Source organism: Bombina bombina, chromosome 2 (genome assembly GCF_027579735.1).
Source record: "Bombina bombina isolate aBomBom1 chromosome 2, aBomBom1.pri, whole genome shotgun sequence".
NCBI classification, from domain to species: domain Eukaryota; kingdom Metazoa; phylum Chordata; class Amphibia; order Anura; family Bombinatoridae; genus Bombina; species Bombina bombina.
Genome location: NC_069500.1, coordinates 986,624,387 through 986,648,433, shown reverse-complemented (window position 1 = coordinate 986,648,433; position 24,047 = coordinate 986,624,387). Strand labels below are relative to the sequence as shown.

General features: G+C 36.9%; 1 protein-coding gene across 1 annotated transcript in view; it reads left to right on the top strand.

The window, feature by feature from the left end:
- The window catches only part of TBCK (TBC1 domain containing kinase), a 747,174-nt gene that overhangs the window by 381,560 nt on the left and 341,567 nt on the right, over window positions 1–24,047 (top strand). The window contains 2 exon segments of the mRNA XM_053703518.1: window positions 8,173–8,209; window positions 12,957–13,118. Of these exon segments, the coding sequence (XP_053559493.1) occupies window positions 8,173–8,209; window positions 12,957–13,118 (199 nt within the window).

Genomic DNA, 24,047 nt, shown 5'->3' with positions numbered 1-24,047 from the left:
TGCAATGCTGATAGGGTGTCTAAATCTAGATTAGAAGAAAACTGTTAGTATCCCAATCGTCTCCAACTCTAGGGGGCGCTCAATTAAGTTAGATTAATGTGAGTTTCAACCATATAGTAGATTCCCTTAATATACACTCAGTTTCCAAAATGCATTCTACAGAGTCATGCTCAACAATAGTGTATAATATAATATAGTAATATACATCAAAAAAATAATACAATGTGCACAATAGTCAATGAATGTACACAAAGAAAATAGTCTTATCTGAATCTTTGCTGTGTGTTCCTGTAAATGAGATAACAATCCCAGGTGGACTCTTTTGTGCTGATGTTTTAGTGTTACACCAGAGGGTGGATGATTGTAGTCGTGGCAGCTCTTCTCCTTACAAAACAACAAATCCAAAATATCTGTGAAAGAAGATCACAAAAGAATGCGCCTCCTAGTGTAATACTGCTTGAGGATTCAGTGATATCAACGACAAGAGATGTAAATATACTCACAAGTGGATCAGCACCAAATGTGCTAAGTGGCGCAGGCTGAGACCTTAACAGTTTCCCAGTAAACTGATCCTCCAGGGAATGTAGTAGGTAGGGTGTGTGCGGAATTGGTCCAATAAAGCTCAGGCTTCCATTTTGTTAAGCATAATTTTTATTAAAAACAATATTAAAAACCATTGGGTATGTACATTACCCAAAAGTGATTTAAAATGGTAAATGCTACAGATTGCAACGCGTTTCTCAGCTTATACCTAGCTGTTTCATCAGGCATCTGTTGTTAACATGGATACACTGGCTTATAAACCTTTCCTATAAACTCACTTAATTGGACTCTCCCATTCCTTCCAATCACAGGTGTAATTATCAAAATCTCACCTGTCTTCAAAAAATCTGTCCAAGTATAATACAAACAAAGATGTATAATACACACATATCACATTTCATTACATTGTTAATCCACAAAATATCACAATAAACAGGTGCATATCAGAGTGAAAGTTGTATGTTTGAACTTACAGTTTATGTATATAATCTTTACATAATTCCCCAAATTACTTTCTCTGTCAGCATTCATTTGACATAAACTTCATATAACATAAACTTCATAGGTGACTTACCAGCTCTATCAATCTCTCAAATAATTGTACTTTACATATAAAATACATCTTTTGATAATCTATGATTTATGCCACTCCTTGATGATCTGTGTCGGTGTTATAACCCTAATGTTGCTAACAAAATCATTTAAGATGTTCTTTTATTTAGGCTCCTTGTTTGGAGACCATAATATACGTTAGTTATATATGGTGATTTTAATAAGGGACAAATTCCCTTAAAAATTAAAATTATAATTTCCCTATCTTAAATTAAATTAAAACTTACCTGTCAAATTAAAAAAACTAAGTTTAAACTAATATAAATGTTAAACTAAAATTAAACTAACTACCAATTAAATTAAACTAACTACCAATTAAATTTAACAGTCAATTATTTTGATTTTATGCTGTCTTTATGCTAAAACAGCATAAAATCAAAATAATTGGCAAGATAGAAATATTTTGTTTATTTGTAGATTGACACACTTGATATATGTTTTTTAATTTATGTATTGTGGTTATTATATCAAATGATTAATTGAATTTTCAATGCATTTTAAATTTTTATTGAAAAGAATATAATATATATATTAATTTTTGTCACTTATATATTGATAAATTGATTCACAGTTATTATTTTTATATATGCTAATTTTTTCACATATGTTAAATATATATCTGTTTGACAGTATGCTGATTATTCACTAGGTGGCGATATATTCAGTCATCAAAATGCACTTTAATACATGTTTGGATGTTATATTGTTGCTTATATTGTTGCTGTGCACTAGAGGGCAACAGTGTACCATTTTTAATCACAATATTTGGCGCCATTATGGCTATTTAAATGTTTGTTCACTCATTTATGGTCAAGCTTGAGAAAGGGCTAATTGTGAGCCTGAAACGTTGTTTTGTTTTGTTTGTATCCCTGTTTGCACAATAAAAGGTTTTTGCACCGCTTTGTTTTGTTTGTATCCCTGTTTGCACAATAAAAGGTTTTTGCACCAGCTTGAACATTTCTGCTTTCTTCGCCTTTAAGGGCAATGCCCATCCAAATGCGCTTTTCAAGGCAATGGGTATCTTAGGTTTTTTTTAGATAGTTTTTTTTATTTTTTGGGTTTGGGGGGGTTGTAATTTTATTTTCAGGTAAAAGAGCTGATATCTTTAGGGCAATGCCCTTCAAAAGACCCTTTTAAGGGCCATTGGTAGTTTATTCTAGATTAGGTTTTTTTATTTTGGGGTGGGTTTTTTTTTTAAATGGGTATTAGAATATGAATAGTTTTTATTATTTTTGATAATTTCTTTGTTATTTTGTGTAATGTATTTTTTTTTTCCGTTTTGGGGTGTGTTTTTATTTTTAGATTAGGGCTTGGGCAGCAAAATAGCTAAATGCCCTTTTAAGGGCAATGCCCATACAAATGTCCTTTTCAGGACAATAGGTAGATTAGGTTTTACTTTCTTTTTATTTTGTGGGTTTGTGGGGTTGGGGTTTGTATACTGTTAGGGGGTGTTTCTTTTTTATTGTAGCAAAAGAGCTGTTTAACTTAGAGCAATGCCCTACAAAATGCCCTTTTAAGGGCCCCTAAAAGGCCCTTTTAGCACCTATGAGTGAGGTGGGAGGTGTATTTATAGGCATTTTGAGGTTTGGGAAACTTTGCCCTCTCCAGGTAGGAATGTATATCCCATATGTCACTAGCTCATGGACTCTTGCCACTATGAAAGAAATGAATTTATCAGGTAAGTTCTTACATAAATTATTTCCCAGCTTTAGAATAACCATTGTAACTGCTTAAATAAATCAACTAAACATTTTTTTCTTATATTAATTTGTTTATCCGTTAAAGGGGCACTTGTCTTGCTTTTTTTTTTTGCATGTATTTGAATCTAAACAGCTGAACATTTCTATTTAAGTTTTCAGAAAAATTATATATAGCACTAAACAATATTTAAAACTGTTAAAAATGAGTGATATTAACCTTTGAAATTTGACTTACAATTCCACAGAAATGCTTTAGAAAATATGATGTGTGGCAATAAATACATCCCATTTATTATTTATTTATTTATTTGTAGAGCACAAACTGTTGTTTTTTTTTTGTTTTTTTAGTGTTGTGAGTAGTAAGGAGAGAGAAATGTGCTAGCTTTCAGTTAAACTTTCAAACATACATGTGAAAGTATTGGCAAAGATTATTGTTTATTTCACAAATCATGATGACCTGACTTAAAGGGCCATTATAGTTATAAAATGTAATTGGATCACTGTTGATCCTACAGACAAATGTATTTAACCCTGCACATAAAATACCGATTAGGAGCCGCAGAGAACTGCTCGCCTCAAGCAGAAACTGCCACTGAGCCAATTAGCTGCACTATTTGCACAGCTGGGGGGGGTTAAATACATAGATGTAACCCCTGGAATATAAAGAATAATAATAGATTTGCTAGATTACTATAATAATGACAGCGAGTAATTTATATACTATAATAGCTATTTTACGGTGTCTTGTTTTGATGCTTTAACTGCAAGAAGACCAAGTAAAACATAGTACTCCAGTCAGTATATCACCTCAGCGCCAATTTTATAGTCTCTCGTAAGTGGTAGTAGAGCTGGATACAGTAAGATTATTAAAGGGACACTAAACACCTTGAGCTTTTCAATATAAAATGTTTATGCATAGTAAAACAACTTTACTTTATTTTGCACTTTTTCATTTCATTTATCTTGGAAAACTGTAGATATTCTAATTCTCTGAGCTTTAAATGCAGACTGCTGTTTTCTTAAGGCTAACTCTGCTACACATCTCCCCCTGTATAACTTCTGCCAATAACAACAAAATAATGCACCATATACTAACATAATGAATATGGCTAGCCTTTTTGTCTGCACAGTCAAGCCCAGATTAGCTCCTCAAAATAAGGCAATTGGTGGTTGTAGTTTGTCAATGGAAAAATATTTAGATGTAAGCCAATATGTTGATTAGGAACACAACAGAAACGTTTTGTTATTACAAGGGGTTTACGATCCAATTAAGACATGTTTCAGAGTCTGATAGATACTATATCACTGCGAGAGCTCACGTATCTAGCAGGTTAAAACCAGCTATGAAAAAGACAGCACGTGTATATAGGTGTATATAGGTCAAGCAGATCTCATCTTCAGACAGCTTTACATATTATGTACGGGGAGCTAAGTTACGTACAGAGTTTTCTTATGCATTATTGAGCTGTTCATTGTTATGAAAAAAGCAAGCATTGAGAAAACATCTTACATGTGATGTTAATGTGTCCCTGTAATTTGTAGAATTTAGGTCAAATTGGTGATAGCACATATTCAGATCATGATAAAGTGTATACAGTATATATATATTTTTTTATATATATATATAAATATATATATATATATATATATATATATATATATATATATATATATATATATATATATATATATATATATATATATTATTCTCAAAGGTTGTTTTTTCCCTATGGACCCAACAAAGAGATAATAAAGATTTATTTTATGAATTGGAGGCTGGAATCTATATGTTTGATCAATTTTGCACATGCTCAGTAGGAGCTAGAGCCGTAGAAAGTATGCATATTAACCCTTTGAGTGCTAAGCAATTTCCCACCTGGGTGCTAAGCTAGATTTGAGGGGGTTTTTTTGTTTTTGTTTTTTCAATATATATATTTTTTATATAGATCCCCAAGACTTATACCGTTGGAAAAGTTTAGGTGGGTCTTGGGGATCTGTAGCTGCTTAGATGTATGAGATACAGGCTTCTAAGCAGCATGCCTGTCAGGGTGCCAGGAATCAGACTGAGACGAGAAGTGAAAAAATAATCACACCTTTATGAATAGCAAAAAATAATAAAAAGTCCACAAGACAAATAACAAGCCAGGAATCAAAACCAGGAGGGACGTCAGACAGCCAGGTAATACACAGGAGCTCTCACAAACTGGTCTGAGACAACGCAAGGGCAAAACATACTGAACAGAGGCCCTTTAAATAATAAGTGATGACATCACAATTCTGAGACTGCATCCTGTCTCACACTGATGATGTACACCAGTCTGGTCATAAAAGGAAATGCAGGAAATGAGCAGCATCACACAGTATGCACCAGTCAGCAAGAGAGGTGAGTAAAATGGTTGCCAGCAGCACATGGCAAACAAGGCAGGGAAAAAACCCTGACACTACCCTCCCCTCAACAATGCCTCCCCCGCGGGAGGACAAAAGGCTTATTGGGGAAACGGGCATGGAAGGCACGGAGGAGGGCAGGAGCATGAACATCAGAGGAGGGAAACCATGAACGCTCCTCCGTATCGTAGCCCCTCCAGTGAACCAAATACTGTATGCGGCCCCTGGACATACAAGAGTCAATAATGCTGCTGACCTCATGGCTGTCCACAAAGATAGGACGGGGGTGAGGCAACACAGTGGTAAACCGATTACAAACCAATGGTTTCAAGAGGGAGACATGAAAAACATTAGAGATGCGCAATGCAGGAGGAAGGTCAAGAGCGCGTAGGTCACAGGATTGACCCGTCAGAGTATTCGAATAGGACCAACATAACGGGGAGCCAGTTTATTGGAAGGCACACAAAGGTTCAAGTTGTGGGAGGACAGCCAAACTTTCTCACCAACCTGGTAGGAAGGCGCGGGCAGACGCCTACAATTAGCCTGGAACTTTTGGTGCTGCATAGAACGATGAAGGCAATTCTGAATCTGCACTCATGTGGAACGGAGTTGCCGGAGATGCTCCTCCAAAGCCGAAATACCCTGAGACATGAATGAATCGGGCAACAAGGATGATTGAAACCCATAATTCGCCATGAACGGGGATAACTTGGAGGAACATTAATAGCACTATTACGAGCAAACTCTGCCCAAGGTAACAGTTCAGACCAATTATTGTGGTGATCTGAGACATAGCAACGGAGGAACTGTTCCAGAGCTTGATTAGACCGTTCCGAAGCCCCATTGGATTGAGGGTGATATGCCGAGGAGAAGAAAAGCTGGATCCCCATTTGAGCACAAAAGGAACGCCACAATCTGGAGACAAACTGGCTACCCCGGTCCAACAATATCTCCTTGGGTAACCCTTGTAAACGGAAGACCTCCAGGGCAAAAATTGAGCAAGCTCCTGAGCGGTAGGCAACTTCTTCAAGGGAATGCAGTGTGACATTTTAGAAAAACGGTCAACCACCATAAGGATAACAGTATTGCCATTGGAAACAGGGAGCTCGACAATGAAGTCCATGGAAAGATGTGTCCAAGGACATTCACCATTAGCAATAGGTTGAAGAAGACCCACAGGAAGACGTTGAGGAGTCTTATTCTGTGCACAAACTGAGCAGGAGGCAACATACGCAGCAACATCAGAGCGAAGACCTGGCCACCAGAATTGTTAAGTGACAGACCAAATCATTTGGTTCTTGCCTGCGACTTTAGGATAGTGGTAAGTGTGCAAAAGTTTAGTTCGAAGATTCTCAGGAACAAAACACTTACCACTAGGTTTCTCAGGAGGTGCATTGGTTTGTGCAGCCAGGATCTCCTCCCCCAAGGGAGAAGTCAAATTAGTATGTATGGTAGCAAAAATATGGGCAGGAGGTACTTGAACAGAGGCGAAAATTGTCGAGAGAGGGCATCAGCCCTAACATTCTTACTACCAGGCAGGTAGGAGACCACATAATTAAACCGAGACAAAAATAGCGCCCATCTGGCCTGACGGGGCGACAAATGTTTTGCTTCAGATAGATAAGTTAAATTCTTGTGGTCAGTAATAATGAGCACTGGCACGCTAGTACCCTCGAGAAGATGCCTCCATTCCTTGAGTGCCAAAATTATGGCCAGTAATTCCCTGTTGCCAATTTCATAATTGCACTCTGCTGGAGACAATTTCTTAGAGAAGAAACCACACGGATGCAAGGAACTGTCAGGCGTAGGACGTTGAGACAAGAGGGCACCTACTCCAGTCTCAGACGCATCGACCTCAAGAACGAAAGGCAGGACAGGGTTAGGATGAGCCAGAACTGGAGCGGCAGCAAAGGCAGTATTAAGACTATCAAAGGCCTTAATAGCAGTAGGTGACCAATGGAGTGTATCATTTTCTTTACGGGTCATGTCAGTGATAGGTTTGACCAAGGAAGAAAAGTTTTTAAGAAACTTTCTATAGTAATTGGCGAACCCCAAAAAACTTTGAATAGACCGAAGACCAACTGGGCGAGGCCACTGCAGAACTGCAGATAACTTGTCAGGATCCATTTAGAACCCTGCAACAGATAACATCACCTAGGAAGGTTACTTGAGTCTGATGGAAGACAGCCAGGTAATACACAGGAGCTCTTACAAACAGGTCTGAGACAACGCAAGGGCAAAGCATACTGAACAGAGGCCCTTTAAATAATAAGTGGCGACAACACAATTCTGAGACTGCATCCTGTCTCACACTGATGATGTACATCAGTCTGGTCATAAAAGGAAGTGCAGGAAATGAGTAGCATCACACAGTATGCACCAGAGTCAGCAAGAGAGGTGAGTAAAATGGTTGCCAGCAACACATGGCAAACAAAGCAGGGAAAAAACCCTGACAATGCCCCCATTTCCATATACTGTCCATTGTCATTTTTAAATAAAGTTGCACGGTGACGTCATGACATCATTGCACGTGACGTCACCATGCAAAATGTGAAGTCCTGGCGATGCCTGCCACTATACAGGCCAGATTGCCGGGGTGGGAGTCAGTGGGAGCCCCCACATTGCCCTCAAGTTGGGTGAGTACACCTGACTGGGACAATTTGCGACGGCTCTGAGCCATCGTTAGCACTCAAATGGTTAAAAGAATGTGCATGTTTTGAAATGCATGTTTTATTTAAATCATAAAACTTTAATTTTTACTTTAGCATTCCTATAACAACATCATCCTCAGTAACAGTTAAATAATATTGTACAGTTATCAAATGAGTGCCTCAGAAACCATAGTAGAATTTCTAACTCCTCAAAGCAAATGAGGAAATAAATTATGCATTTATTGAATATAATTAAATATTTTCTTTCTTTTCTCTTGTAGCTTTATGCAATACCTTGGTTTCTTACAATGTTTACACGTGAGTATTTGTCTACTTTTTTTATGTATATAATATATTTGTTTTTGTATGATTTCATAGGTTGCATTTATTAACAAAAATACGTGTGTATCCAACAACATGCTCTATTAGCCGAAGTTTGCAGTTCCAAAAAGAAAAAAAGAATAAAAAAGGTTTGCCGAATTCCTAGATGGCAAGGACAAGAATGGATTAACAGGCTGTAGACAAATGGAAGATGATGTGTAATTAAAATTGATAGTTTGAATAAGGGAATGCTAGGTCTCTATGGAATGACAATTTGGTTGTAATAGGAGTTCAATCAAGGTGGAAGATTAAAGCCTACAGGGTAATTTCCTTGCCTGCTGATGTAGCGGTTTCTTTGAGTATGCTTCTTGTCTAATAACAGTAGCGGTTGAGTGAAGAACTCTTGTCAGGTTTGTTTAAACAGTTAATGTCTTGATGTAAGTATCGCTTGAATCCTCCCAACTGTGATCTGAGAACCACGTTTGCGAGCAAATAATTTTGCTCTTGTTAGTACTCAAGAAAGAAAACTCTCCAAAATTTGTTTTCCATTAGCCAGAATTCACCTTGCAATTGTGCCTCACAAATGAAAGATTCTGCCTGCAATATTTTAATAGGCTAAATGAAGATTAGGGTGTATGCTTCCCAGCAGTAATTACACGTCAGTGTAGGTCTATAAAGTTATTTAGTCTTGAAAAGGCTGACAATCCTTTAATAATATGCTGTAGAACCATTGAAAGGAGTACTATCTAAAAGTGGATAATCATTGTCTATAGAAAAGCAGCATTGTAGTGTAGGCAGAGTTAACACGCAATCCAGTTTAATATGGGAGTCATAATTTGTTGAATAAAAGGAGTGTTGTTTTATTACCCTCAGAGGTGTCAAATCATACTATGTGACAGAGACACTATTTGAAGCCTGTTCTACAGATCTCTACAAATCAGTAAAAGGACACCAATAAAATGAAAAATCCAAATTAGGCTATATTATTAAAAGTACCTTACGTCAATACTAATTTTTAATATCTAATGGCACGTTGATTGTCAGTTTTCACAAAAATATTGAGCAATAGGTTAGAAAGATATTTCATTTAAAGATTATCTTTCTTTCATTTATACTCAGATATGGACAAAAACTGTTGTAATATAATAGGTTTATTTCAGTGATGGCATTCCCTGTGACATCACCAGAAATGCATATTAGTGTAATTAGTGTACAGTATGAAAGTTGACAGGTCTGTACACATTAATAAAAGAAAAATATTGTGCACCTGTAACCTCTTACCTGAATTGGTGTTAACAAGTCAAGAGATCACACATTATATCCGCCTGCAGTTGCTTGCATACGGAGTGGCACATGGTATGCCAGAAATACAAATACTATGAAAAGTAACCTCAACACACATACAGACGGAATGCTATAAAACATCAAGCCTATTATATAAATTTAAATTAAAATGTACCAAAATAGGCAGAGTCAAAAAAGGTTTTGTCCTTGGTTTTTGAATGGATGTATTTGATAAGTAGGATTGTAGTAAAACGAGTAGACTAAGTGCTCTTATACAAATCACCAAGTTTAATTAAACAGAACCAGGGCTACGGTATTATGTGACCTATCTTTTTCTATTATCTGGACATAAATATTTTAAAGATAAACTTGAAATAGTTGTACTTTTCTTTGTAGGTCACTCAGTACAAATTATTTCAAACTCATCACCTTTTTCCTGTTTGTTCAGTGACCTTTTCTTTCTTTTTTTTCCAGATCATTATCAGCACTATGTTTCTACTTTTGTGCTTGTTGAAATATCATATATTAGTGCTGATTGTTTTTGAACTGCTGTTATAAAAAAAGAACATGATTAGAACAGAGTTCTCTCAGCAGTTTGTTAAAATTTTCCAGTGAAGAGCTCTGACTGCTATACGTCTCTCTTTTAACAATATTTAGTACATTAAATAGTACATTCAAACACATATTTTACAGATTCATTTAGTTTTGCATGGAATTAGCGCTTTTGTAGCTATCATTTTAAATAATCTAGCAAATCTCTCAGAATGTTACTTTTTTGACGAATAGATCATTAATACTATATTTGTGTGATGTCTTATTCTGTACTGTTGGGTGTGTACTGATGGTTACATATTCTTGTGCCTTCTTAAAGGTAGAATATCCCAGAAGTCTTCATGTTGCTTTTATTTCCTACATACATCCCTCATGTTTTACTGCTAATATAGAGTAAGATATTGTGGGTTATAGCCCAGCCCTGGCTGGAAGAGTTTATTCTTTTTTTTAACATATGAAGTAATAAACTGTGATCCAAGACCATGAGAGACAATTACTTTTTGTATAGATGTCCATATTTAGTCTGGTTTCTGCCTGTCGGGCATCTACATGCAGGCCCTGAGATAAAATAAATAATTCTCTGCACATTGGTGAGTGTGTTTGCAAAGCACTTCTAAAATGGACTATAAGGCTTCCTCTAACCTTCAAGGGGTTAAGGAAAAAAATCCTCAGTTTTATTGAATTTGTGTGCCTCATCTATCTTTTGGGGATCTTCAATAGTTCACCCCTATGGAACATTTCTTTCATACAGTATAGTGTATTTAGCATTTAAACCCAGGAGCTACAGTTATGACGTGATGTATGTTTAAGGAAACTGTTCACTTGTCAGGGATATTTCTTGCCTGTCTTATAGAAAGCATATGGTTAGGTAGAGCCACTTTATAATATTTATTTACATACCAAGTTACAGAAAGTAATCCATGTTGAATTTTATTGAAAGCAATTATGCAATTTCATAGGAATTTTTTTAGAACACATGATATCTAATAACTGTAACACCAATCAAACCATTTTAATATTTTTAGTAACTTTTCATTAATAAATGACATTTATACAATTTTGATACTTTTCAAAATATTGGAATTTGTTTTTCTAATGTTAAAAACTTGAAAATAGGTGTCATAAATAGACCTATGCTTTGTTGGCCAAATAAGCAACCTCATAACTTTACACCTGTAAATATAAATATGTATTGAAGCTAAAATACTTAAGATTAGACTCAGAATGGAAACAAACAAATACATTATAGACATAAAATACCCCATCCAGCATAGGTTTTTATCACATCATTATTAAAATCACAAATGGCATTGCAAACACTATCATTAGTGACACCATCAGCTGCATCGCTGATGACCTCACACATTATATCAATGACATCATTACTGATGCCATAAATTACATCATAATTGGCATCATTTAAATTGTTATTTTTTCCAGTATACACTTTTTTATTTTAAACGTTTGAAAATAAAAACATACTCATTTTAATTATGTAATATTTTATATGACATTTTCCCCATTTGTTTTACCAAATATATATAGAAATATTCTAGCAATAAAATAAATTATTTGATTATCTTTTTTGCTCTTATTAAATTATCCACTTTATATAATGATTATAAAGTCTAAAATGAATTATATTTTTCTTTTGAAACTTTGATTTATAATAATACCATTAATTACATTTTTTTTAAGAAAAGGATTTATTTTTGATAGTACTCTATAATTTTCATCAATTTCAATAATTAACATTCTTCCTAAACTTCCTAAATTTCAAATAACAAATACATGGTAAGTTTATAATACTGATTATTTAGGAAGGACTGTTTATAATACTGAGTAAATAAAATAAATAATCTAAAAAGCACATTTTCCAATTAATCAAAATGACCCTTCATTTTTAATACTTTGAAATTTAAATAAAAAATAAATAAATAAACTGATACATTTCAGTGATCTGAATCTGAAACTTTCCTAAAATAATAATAATTTATTTTTAAACTAAAACATAAAATATTTAATTATAATTATATAAATGTGCCAGCTCGAGAAGCAAATATCATTTTAAAAAATGGCCAAATAATGATTCTTATTAACACTATCCCATCACTCTGGATAGAGCATTGAGAGTGACCTATAGTTCTAAAGACAGAAGATGGTATGAAGTATCTGAGCAAAAGAATAGGTGGTGGACATAATAAAAAGGACAAGGCAAGAGAGTGGGGTCAGAAAAGTTGAGATGAAAGCACAGAATGGTGTCAGAAACTAAATCATGAGTCAAAAAAAGCAGTAACTTCCTAGAGAGTTATTATTACACACACAACAACGACAGATCAAAATATCAATCCAGAAAGCTTAGTCATGGTTCAAGCTTAGAGTTAACAGCAACAAGAACCAACTCACACTTGCAAAGAGGAATCAGCAGAAAAGTCCAGAAAGCAAGCGTCTGGAACCGTTAACAGCAACAAGAACCAACTCACACTTGCAAAGAGGAATCAGCAGAAAAGTCCAGAAAGCAAGTGTCTGGAACCAAAAAATCAGTCCCAGAAACAAACACACCCAAATGATATATAGCCTAAAAAACAGGCACAAAACAGAGGAAACCTGCATCATAAAAAGTTACCATGATGTGAACAAAACACAATGCCTAAAATGATGCATACAAAACGAAACATGGCCAAATGGGACGACAATAACACATACTTGACATTACTGAATAATCCCATGCCCATGTACTACTGTGGGGGAAGTGTACTAAAAAGTATTGCTAATTTCTATGTATACAACTAACATTTAGTAGAGTGCATGCCCTTAAGACTTGTTCTGTATTATGACTTGTTCTTTTTTTTAAATTTTCCATTTCTGCAAAGTACAATCTCATCTCTACCTGTTTTTTGTTTTGCAGATGTTTTTCCATTGCACAAGATATTCCACTTGTGGGATACATTACTCTTAGGGAATGCTTCCTTCCCATTCTGTATTGGAGTGGCTATTTTGCAACAGCTGAGAGTAAGACTTCTAGCAAATGGGTTCAATGAATGCATCCTTCTATTTTCTGATTTGCCTGGTAAGCAAGTTTAATTTTCTTGAGCAGATTATGAAAAGAATATTATTTCTATTATGTAGTTCCTTTAAATACATCCAATGCATATATATATGGACATAAAGGGTATTTTTTTTTTTACTTTTGCATCTCAAAGAGCTTTTCTCTCTTGTTTTGGAACCGTACCATACTGGTGGACTGATGGTCTCTAACAATGGAATTGGTAGAAAAACCACCCAAAAGTCCAAGATCGGAACCCCTCTTCTCTATATACTGTAGATCACTTCCTGCTTCTGTCAGCTTATTTATAACCAAGTATATTGAAAACCTTGCTAGAGAAAGGAGGTATCAACGGCACTACTTAGCCTAATGTGGCTTGAATATTTCTAATTTCCAATTAAACCCCTGTTTGTCCTTAGTATATATGGGGATAATTCCCTTATAAAAATGTGGACTACTAAAGGTGCTATGTAGTTTTCAACATGTGAAACTTGGTAGAGAGAGGCTCTAACTCGACAGACTACATATATAGCACTCTTGGGGGTTAATATAGGGTATAGTTCTAAATGGTATAAAAGACTTTGTTCCTTTAGGCAAATTAGAGTTACTGATGGTCTAGTGAGTTTGCGTGTTCCACGTTAAAACATAACTTTTATTGTGTCAAAATTAATATAAAATACTGGAAATAAATTTAAAAACACACTTAGATGCTAAAGACTCAGTGGTTAACCTGTTCTTTTTAAGTAGATTCTAGCTAGGTAGGTTATAGGTTATACTGGTAACCTTCTAAAGTACAATTGCATCAAGTTAATTGAACCTGATGCAGACTTATAACAAGAGGTCATGTAATAGTTATGTGTATATCTGTGTAATAGACCAAACAGAGAAAAATATTCTGTAGTCTTAAATAGTAATAATCTTAATAAGACATTACTTTGTTATACACAACAGTTACTGTATATTACAATTTGACCATTTGTTAATACAGCTCTAATTCTATTGCATCACCTCAAAACTGTCTACTGGTGGATATTATACTTTGTATTTTAATTTGATATAGATGTACACTTTGTATACCGTGTTTTCAAGGCAGTGTTAATTCTCATAAATGGAAATTCAGTATACCTATGTCCTACACGCTATAACTACTCAGGTACAGCTCATCCGTTTTTGGTATACAGTGTTACAATTTAAATTACTGATGATACCACACGTTGGTTGTAAGTTTGTAACTGTAGCATAGCGCCATTTGAATTGGTAAAACCGGCATTGCATGTGTGTGCTGAAATTAGACAGCATTTGTGTTCGAGTTAGCTGCACTCAAAACTCTCTATATAATCAGCAAACAGCTCTGTCACTTATTGGCAATAACCGCTATGCTACAGTTACAAACTTACAACCAACGTGTGGTATCATCAGTAATTTAAATTGTAACACTGTATACCAAAAACGGATGAGCTGTACCTGAGTACAGTTTCCTTGAATGCTGCCTCTTATCTGAATGCATTTCACAGTTTTTCACAGCTAGAGGGCATTAGTTAATCTGTGACATATTGATAACATTGTGCTCACGCACGTGGAGTACTCTAGGAGTCAGTACTGATTGGCTAAAAAGCAAGTCTGTCAAAAGAACTGAAATAAGGGGGCAGTCTGCAGAAGCTTAGATACAAGTTAATTACAGAGGTAAAAAGTGTATTTTATAACAGTGTTGGTTATGCAAAACTGGGTAATTGGTAATAAAGGGATTATCTATCTTTTTAAACAATAAACATGATGTAGTAGAATGTCCCTTTCCCTATAAAATCCTCAATATACTCTCTCCCACACACATACATGTGCAGTCTTTTGATTGGTTTTGGTAGCATTTCATTGCTGTAGGCTTAAATTTATCATTGCAGCCAGCAAAACACTGCATTCTAGTTGTTAAAATGTATTACTGCTGTAAAGGACTCTGAAGTCTGGTTTAGTAATAATAGTAATGATCCAGATAAAAATAGAGGAGCACTCTATGCTATAGATAGAGTGAAGCAGAGGCATATTGGTTGATGAGGAAGTGAGATAATTACAAAATGTTGTGTAGGGCTGGATTGTAACACCCTCCCTTATATTGGACAACTCTGCTTTAGACAGACGTTTTATAGAAAGTGTTTAGGTGCTATAGGAATCTTGATAACACTTGGTAATAGTGCATGACGTGATTCATATGTTGTATTAACATGCAGACATCTGTTTTATAATGCTCTTGGGGTTACAGACTAAAAGGTGCATTGCCTGCAGGGGTTCAGGAAAGAACTTCTGAACAGTAATTGGCTGTGGACCAGCTAAGTTATTTGTCCTGAGGACACATTCTTATCTCTTTGGGATTAGAGTGTCTCAGCTCGGTTCCTCTGCTAAGCAGAGAGGAAATTGGACTAAATCACGCAGACAGAACAGGTATCTTTTATTTTAAATTGTTATAGAAACTGGGTACCTGTGTGTCTATTTCCTAGACTTAGTATGAGGAATGCAATATTATGCTATCACATTTCCAGATAAGTAAAACACAAGCTTTTACAACTAACACAAGTTGCTTATGCACCCTGTGTGTACTACTCTTATTAAGAATCATTTATAGATTTTAAAACGAATGTTTAAGATTTGGTGAGCGAGAAACATTTCTGATAACTCAGAACTGTATTGCTGCTCTCATACTGAAGACAGTTTTTGGTTTAGACGTCCTGTTTACAGTGTTTTCTCTTGTTAAGTGTATCCAGTCCACGGATCATCCATTACTTGTGGGATATTCTCCTTTCCAACAGGAAGTTGCAAGAGGATCACCCACAGCAGAGCTGCTATATAGCTCCTCCCCTCACTGCCATATCCAGTCATTCTCTTGCAACTCTCAACTAAGATGGAGGTCATAAGAGGACTGTGGTGTTTTATACTTAGTTTATTTCTTCAATCAAAACTTTGTTATTTTTAAATAGTACCGTAGTGTACAGTTTATCTCAGGCAGTATTTAGAAGAAGAATCTGCCTGCGTTTTCTATGATCTTAGCAGAAGTAACTAAGATCCTTTGCTGTTCTCACATATTCTGAGGAGTGAGGTAACTTCAGAGGGGGAATAGCGTGCAGGTTTTCCTGTAATAAGGTATGTGTAGTTAAAATATTTTTCTAGGGATGGAATTTGCTAGAAAATGCTGCTGATACCGAAGTAATGTAAGTAAAGCCTTAAATGCAGTGATAGCGACTGGTATCAGGCTTATTAATAGAGATACATACTCTTATAAAAGTGTATTTTAAAACGTTTGCTGGCATGTTTAATCGTTTTTTACATATGTTTGGTGATAAAACTTATTGGGGCCTAGTTTGTCCACATGGCTGGCTTGAATTTTGCCTAGAAACAGTTCCCTGAGGCTTCCCACTGTTGTAATATGAGTGGGAGGGGCCTATTTTAGCGTTTTTTTGCACAGCAAAAATTACAGACACAGACATCCAGCTTCTTCCTGCATGATCCAGGACTTCTCTGAAGGGCTCAAAAGGATTCAAAAGTCGTATTGAGGGAGGTAAAAAGCCACAGTAGAGCTGTGGCAGTTGTTGTGACTGTTTAAAAAAACGTTTCTTTCATGTAATTAACAAGAGTCCATGAGCTAGTGACGTATGGGATATACATTCCTACCAGGAGGGGCAAAGTTTCCCAAACCTCAAAATGCCTACAAATACACCCCTCACCACACCCACAAATCAGTTTTACAAACTTTGCCTCCAAGGGAGGTGGTGAAGTAAGTTTGTGCTAGATTCTACGTTGATATGCGCTCCGCAGCAAGTTGGAGCCCGGTTTTCCTCTCAGCGTGCAGTGAATGTCAGAGGGATGTGAAGAGAGTATTGCCTATTGAATGCAGTGATCTCCTTCTACGGGGTCTATTTCATAAGGTTCTCTGTTATCGGTCGTAGAGATTCATCTCTTACCTCCCTTTTCAGATCGACGATATACTCTTATATTTACCATTACCTCTACTGATTCTCGTTTCAGTACTGGTTTGGCTTTCTACAAACATGTAGATGAGTGTCCTGGGGTAAGTAAGTCTTATTTTCTGTGACACTCTAAGCTATGGTTGGGCACTTTATTTATAAAGTTCTAAATATATGTATTCAAACATTTATTTGCCTTGACTCAGAATGTTCAACTTTCCTTATTTTCAGACAGTCAGTTTCATATTTGGGATTATGCATTGAATTATCATATTTTTCTTACCTCAAAAATTTGACTTTTTTTCCCTGTGGGCTGTTAGGCTCGCGGGGGCTGAAAATGCTTCATTTTATTGCGTCATTCTTGGCGCGGACTTTTTTGGCGCAAAAATTCTTTTCCGTTTCCGGCGTCATACGTGTCGCCGGAAGTTAAGTCATTTTTTTGACGTTATTTTGCGCCAAAAATGTCGGCGTTCCGGATGTGGCGTCATTTTTGGCGCCAAAAGCATTTAGGCGCCAAATAATGTGGGCGTCTTATTTGGCGCTAAAAAATATGGGCGTCGCTTTTGTCTCCACATTATTTCAGTCTCATTTTTCATTTGCTTCTGGTTGCTAGAAGCTTGATATTTGGCATTCTTTCCCATTCCTGAAACTGTCTTATAAGGAATTTGATCTATTTTGCTTTATATGTTGTTTTTTTCTTACATATTGCAAGATGTCTCACGTTGCATCTGAGCCAGAAGATACTACAGGAAAATCACTGCCTGCTGGATCTACCAAAGCTAAGTGTATCTGCTGTAAATTTTTGGTAGCTATTCCTCCAGCTGTTGTTTGTAATAATTGTCATGACAAACTTGTTAAAGCAGATAATATTTCCTTTAGTAATGTACCATTGCCTGTTGCAGTTCCCTCAACATCTAAGGTGCAGAATGTTCCTGATAACATAAGAGATTTTGTTTCTGAATCCATAAAGAAGGCTTTGTCTGTTATTTCTCCTTCTAGTAAACGTAAAAAGTCTTTTAAATCTTCTCTCTCTACAGATGAATTTTTAAATGAACACCATCATTCTTATTCTTTGGACTCTTCTGGTTCAGAGGATTCTATCTCAGAGATTGATGCTGATAAATCTTCATATTTATTTAAGATGGAATTTATTCGCTCTTTACTTAAAGAAGTACTAATTGCTTTAGAAATAGAGGATTCTAGTCCTCTTGATACTAATTCTATACGTTTGGATAAGGTTTTTAAAGCTCCTGCGGTTATTCCAGAAGTTTTTCCTGTTCCTAATGCTATTTCTGCAGTGATTTCCAAAGAATGGGATAAATTGGGAAATTCATTTACTCCTTCTAAACGTTTTAAGCAATTATATCCTGTTCCGCCTGACAGGTTAGAATTTTGGGACAAAATCCCTAAAGTTGATGGGGCTATTTCTACCCTTGCTAAACGTACTACCATTCCTACGTCAGATGGTACCTCGTTTAAGGATCCTTTAGATAGAAAAATTGAATCCTTTCTAAGAAAAGCTTATCTGTGTTCAGGTAATCTTCTTAGACCTGCTATATCATTGGCTGATGTTGCTGCAGCTTCAACTTTTTGGTTGGAAACCCTAGCGCAACAAGTAGCAAATCGTGATTCTCATGATATTATTATTCTTCTTCAGCATGCTAATAATTTTATCTGTGATGCCATTTTTGATATTATTAGAGTTGATGTTAGGTTTATGTCTCTAGCTATCTTAGCCAGAAGAGCTTTATGGCTTAAGACTTGGAATGCTGATATGGCTTCTAAATCAACTCTACTTTCCGTTTCTTTCCAGGGAAACAAATTATTTGGTTCTCAGTTGGATTCTATTATTTCAACTGTTACTGGTGGGAAAGGAACTTTTTTACCACAGGATAAAAAATCTAAAGGTAAAAACAGGGCTAACAATCGTTTTCGTTCCTTTCGTTTCAACAAAGAACAAAAGCCTGATCCTTCGTCCTCAGGAGCAGTTTCAGTTTGGAAACCATCTCCAGTCTGGAATAAATCCAAGCCTGCTAGAAAGGCAAAGCCTGCTTCTAAGTTCACATGAAGGTACGGCCCTCATTCCAGTTCAGCTGGTAGGGGGCAGGTTACGTTTTTTCAAAGAAATTTGGATCAATTCTGTTCACAATCTTTGGATTCAGAGCATTGTTTCAGAAGGGTACAGAATTGGTTTCAATATGAGACCTCCTGCAAAGAGATTTTTTCTTTCCCGTGTCCCAGTAAATCCAGTGAAAGCTCAAGCATTTCTGAATTGTGTTTCAGATCTAGAGCTGGCTGGAGTAATTATGCCAGTTCCAGTTCCGGAACAGGGGATGGGGTTTTATTCAAATCTCTTCATTGTACCAAAGAAGGAGAATTCCTTCAGACCAGTTCTGGATCTAAAATTATTGAATCGTTATGTAAGGATACCAACGTTCAAGATGGTAACTGTAAGGACTATATTGCCTTTTGTTCAGCAAGGGAATTATATGTCCACAATAGATTTACAGGATGCATATCTGCATATTCCGATTCATCCAGATCATTTTCAGTTCCTGAGATTCTCTTTTCTAGACAAGCATTACCAATTTGTGGCTCTACCGTTTGGCCTTGCTACAGCTCCAAGAATTTTCACAAAGATTCTCGGTGCCCTTCTGTCTGTAATCAGAGAACAGGGTATTGTGGTATTTCCTTATTTGGACGATATCTTGGTACTTGCTCAGTCTTTACATTTAGCAGAATCTCATACGAATCGACTTGTGTTGTTTCTTCAAGATCATGGTTGGAGGATCAATTTACCAAAAAGTTCTTTGATTCCTCAAACAAGGGTAACCTTTCTGGGTTTCCAGATAGATTCAGTGTCCATGACTCTGTCTTTAACAGACAAGAGACGTCTAAAATTGATTTCAGCTTGTCGAAACCTTCAGTCACAATCATTCCCTTCGGTAGCCTTATGCATGGAAATTCTAGGTCTTATGACTGCTGCATCGGACGCGATCCCCTTTGCTCGTTTTCACATGCGACCTCTTCAGCTCTGTATGCTGAACCAATGGTGCAGGGATTACACGAAGATATCTCAATTAATATCTTTAAAACCGATTGTTCGACACTCTCTAACGTGGTGGACAGATCCCCTTCGTTTAATTCAGGGGGCTTCTTTTGTTCTTCCGACCTGGACTGTAATTTCAACAGATGCAAGTCTCACAGGTTGGGGAGCTGTGTGGGGATCTCTGACGGCACAGGGAGTTTGGGAATCTCAGGAGGTGAGATTACCGATCAATATTTTGGAACTCCGTGCAATTTTCAGAGCTCTTCAGTTTTGGCCTCTTCTGAAGAGAGAATCGTTCATTTGTTTTCAGACAGACAATGTCACAACTGTGGCATACATCAATCATCAAGGAGGGACTCACAGTCCTCTGGCTATGAAAGAAGTATCTCGAATTCTGGTTTGGGCGGAATCCAGCTCCTGTCTAATCTCTGCGGTTCATATCCCAGGTGTAGACAATTGGGAAGCGGATTATCTCAGTCGCCAAACGTTGCATCCGGGCGAATGGTCTCTTCACCCAGAGGTATTTCTTCAGATTGTTCAAATGTGGGGACTTCCAGAGATAGATCTGATGGCCTCTCATCTAAACAAGAAACTTCCCAGGTATCTGTCCAGATCCCGGGATCCTCGGGCGGAGGCAGTGGATGCATTATCACTTCCTTGGAAGTATCATCCTGCCTATATCTTTCCGCCTCTAGTTCTTCTTCCAAGAGTAATCTCCAAGATTCTGAGGGAATGCTCGTTTGTTCTGCTAATAGCTCCGGCATGGCCTCACAGGTTTTGGTATGCGGATCTTGTCCGGATGGCATCTTGCCAACCATGGACTCTTCCGTTAAGACCAGACCTTCTGTCGCAAGGTCCTTTTTTCCATCCGGATCTGAAATCCTTAAACTTAAAGGTATGGAGATTGAACGCTTGATTCTTAGTCAAAGAGGTTTCTCTGACTCTGTGATTGATACTATGTTACAGGCTCGTAAATCTGTATCTAGAGAGATATATTATAGAGTCTGGAAGACTTATATTTCTTGGTGTCTTACTCATCATTTTTCTTGGTATTCTTTTAGAATTCCGAGAATATTACAATTTCTTCAGGATGGTTTAGATAAGGGTTTGTCCGCAAGTTCCTTGAAAGGACAAATCTCTGCTCTTTCTGTTCTTTTGCACAGAAAGATTGCTATTCTTCCTGATATTCATTGTTTTGTACAAGCTTTGGTTCGTATAAAACCTGTCATTAAGTCAATTTCTCCTCCATGGAGTTTGAATTTGGTTCTGGGAGCTCTTCCAGCTCCTCCGTTTGAACCTATGCATTTATTGGACATTAAATTGCTTTCTTGGAAAGTTTTGTTCCTTTTGGCCATCTCTTCTGCCAGAAGAGTTTCTGAATTATCTGCTCTTTCTTGTGAGTCTCCTTTTCTGATTTTTCATCAGGATAAGGCGGTGTTGCGAACTTCTTTTGAATTTTTACCTAAGGTTGTGAATTCCAACAACATTAGTAGAGAAATCGTGGTTCCTTCATTATGTCCTAATCCTAAGAATTCTAAGGAGAAATCGTTACATTCTTTGGATGTTGTTAGAGCTTTGAAATATTATGTTGAAGCTACTAAATCTTTCCGAAAGACTTCTAGTCTATTTGTCATCTTTTCTGGTTCTAGAAAAGGCCAGAAAGCTTCTGCCATTTCTTTGGCATCCTGGTTGAAATCTTTAATTCATCTTGCCTATGTTGAGTCGGGTAAAACTCCGCCTCAGAGGATTACAGCTCATTCTACTAGGTCAGTTTCTACTTCCTGGGCGTTTAGGAATGAAGCTTCAGTTGATCAGATTTGCAAAGCAGCGACTTGGTCCTCTTTGCATACTTTTACTAAATTCTACCATTTTGATGTATTCTCTTCTTCTGAAGCAGTTTTTGGTAGAAAGGTACTTCAGGCAGTGGTTTCGGTTTGAATCTTCTGCTTATGTTTCCTTAAACTTTATTTTGGGTGTGGATTATTTTCAGCAGGAATTGGCTGTCTTTATTTTATCCCTCCCTCTCTAGTGACTCTTGTGTGGAAAGATCCACATCTTGGGTATTCATTATCCCATACGTCACTAGCTCATGGACTCTTGTTAATTACATGAAAGAAAACATAATTTATGTAAGAACTTACCTGATAAATTCATTTCTTTCATATTAACAAGAGTCCATGAGGCCCACCCTTTTTTGTGGTGGTTATGATTTTTTTGTATAAAGCACAATTATTCCAATTCCTTATTTTATATGCTTCGCACTTTTTTCTTATCACCCCACTTCTTGGCTATTCGTTAAACTGATTTGTGGGTGTGGTGAGGGGTGTATTTGTAGGCATTTTGAGGTTTGGGAAACTTTGCCCCTCCTGGTAGGAATGTATATCCCATACGTCACTAGCTCATGGACTCTTGTTAATATGAAAGAAATGAATTTATCAGGTAAGTTCTTACATAAATTATGTTTTTTGTCATTTGTTATTCCGTTTTTGGTATTAAGGGGTTAATCATCTATTTGCAAGTGGGTGCAATGCTCTGCTAACTTATTACATACACTGTAAATATTTCATTAGTGTAACTGCATTTTTTCACTGTTATTTCAAAATTTGGGAAAATTTGTGTTTCTTAAAGGCGCAGTAACGTTTTTTATATTGCTTGTAAACTTGTTTTAAAGTGTTTTCCAAGCTCGCTAGTCTCATTGCTAGTCTGTTTAAACATATCTGACACAGAGGAACCTACTTGTTCATTATGTTTGAAAGCCATGGTGGAGCCCCATAGGAGAATGTGTACTAAATGTATTGATTTCACCTTAAACAGTAAAGATCAGTCTTTATCTATAAAAGAATTATCACCAGAGGGTTCTGTCGAGGGGGAAGTTATGCCGACTAACTCTCCCCACGTGTCAGACCCTTCGCCTCCCGCTCAGGGGACGCACGCTAATATGGCGCCAATTACATCAGGGACGCCCATAGCGATTACCTTGCAGGACATGGCTGCAATCATGAATACTACCCTGTCAGAGGTATTATCTAGATTGCCTGAATTAAGAGGCAAGCGCGATAGCTCTGGGGTTAGGAGAGATACAGAGCGCGCAAATGCTGTTAGAGCCATGTCTGATACTGCGTCACATTATGCAGAACATGAGGACGGAGAGCTTCAGTCTGTGGGTGACATCTCTGAATCGGGGAAACCTGATTCAGAGATTTCTAATTTTAAATTTAAGCTTGAAAACCTCCGTTTATTGCTTGGGGAGGTATTAGCTGCTTTGAATGACTGTAACACAGTTGCAATTCCAGAGAAATTGTGTAGGCTGGATAGATACTATGCGGTGCCGGTGTGTACTGACGTTTTTCCTATACCTAAAAGGCTTACAGAAATTATTAGCAAGGAGTGGGATAGACCCGGTGTGCCCTTTTCCCCACCTCCTATATTTAGAAAAATGTTTCCAATAGACGCCACTACACGGGACTTATGGCAGACGGTCCCTAAGGTGGAGGGAGCAGTTTCTACTTTAGCAAAGCGTACCACTATCCCGGTTGAGGACAGTTGTGCTTTTTCAGATCCAATGGATAAAAAATTGGAGGGTTACCTTAAGAAAATGTTTAGTCAACAAGGTTTTATTTTACAGCCCCTTGCATGCATTGCGCCTGTCACTGCTGCGGCGGCGGCATTCTGGTTTGAGGCCCTGGAAGAGACCATCCAGACAGCTCCATTGAATGAAATTATTGACAAGCTTAGAACGCTTAAGCTAGCTAACTCATTTGTTTCTGATGCCATTGTTCATTTGACTAAACTAACGGCTAAGAATTCCGGATTCGCCATCCAGGCGCGTAGCGTGCTATGGCTTAAATCCTGGTCAGCTGACGTGACTTCAAAGTCTAAATTACTCAACATTCCTTTCAAGGGGCAGACCTTATTCGGGCCTGGCTTGAAGGAAATTATTGCTGACATTACTGG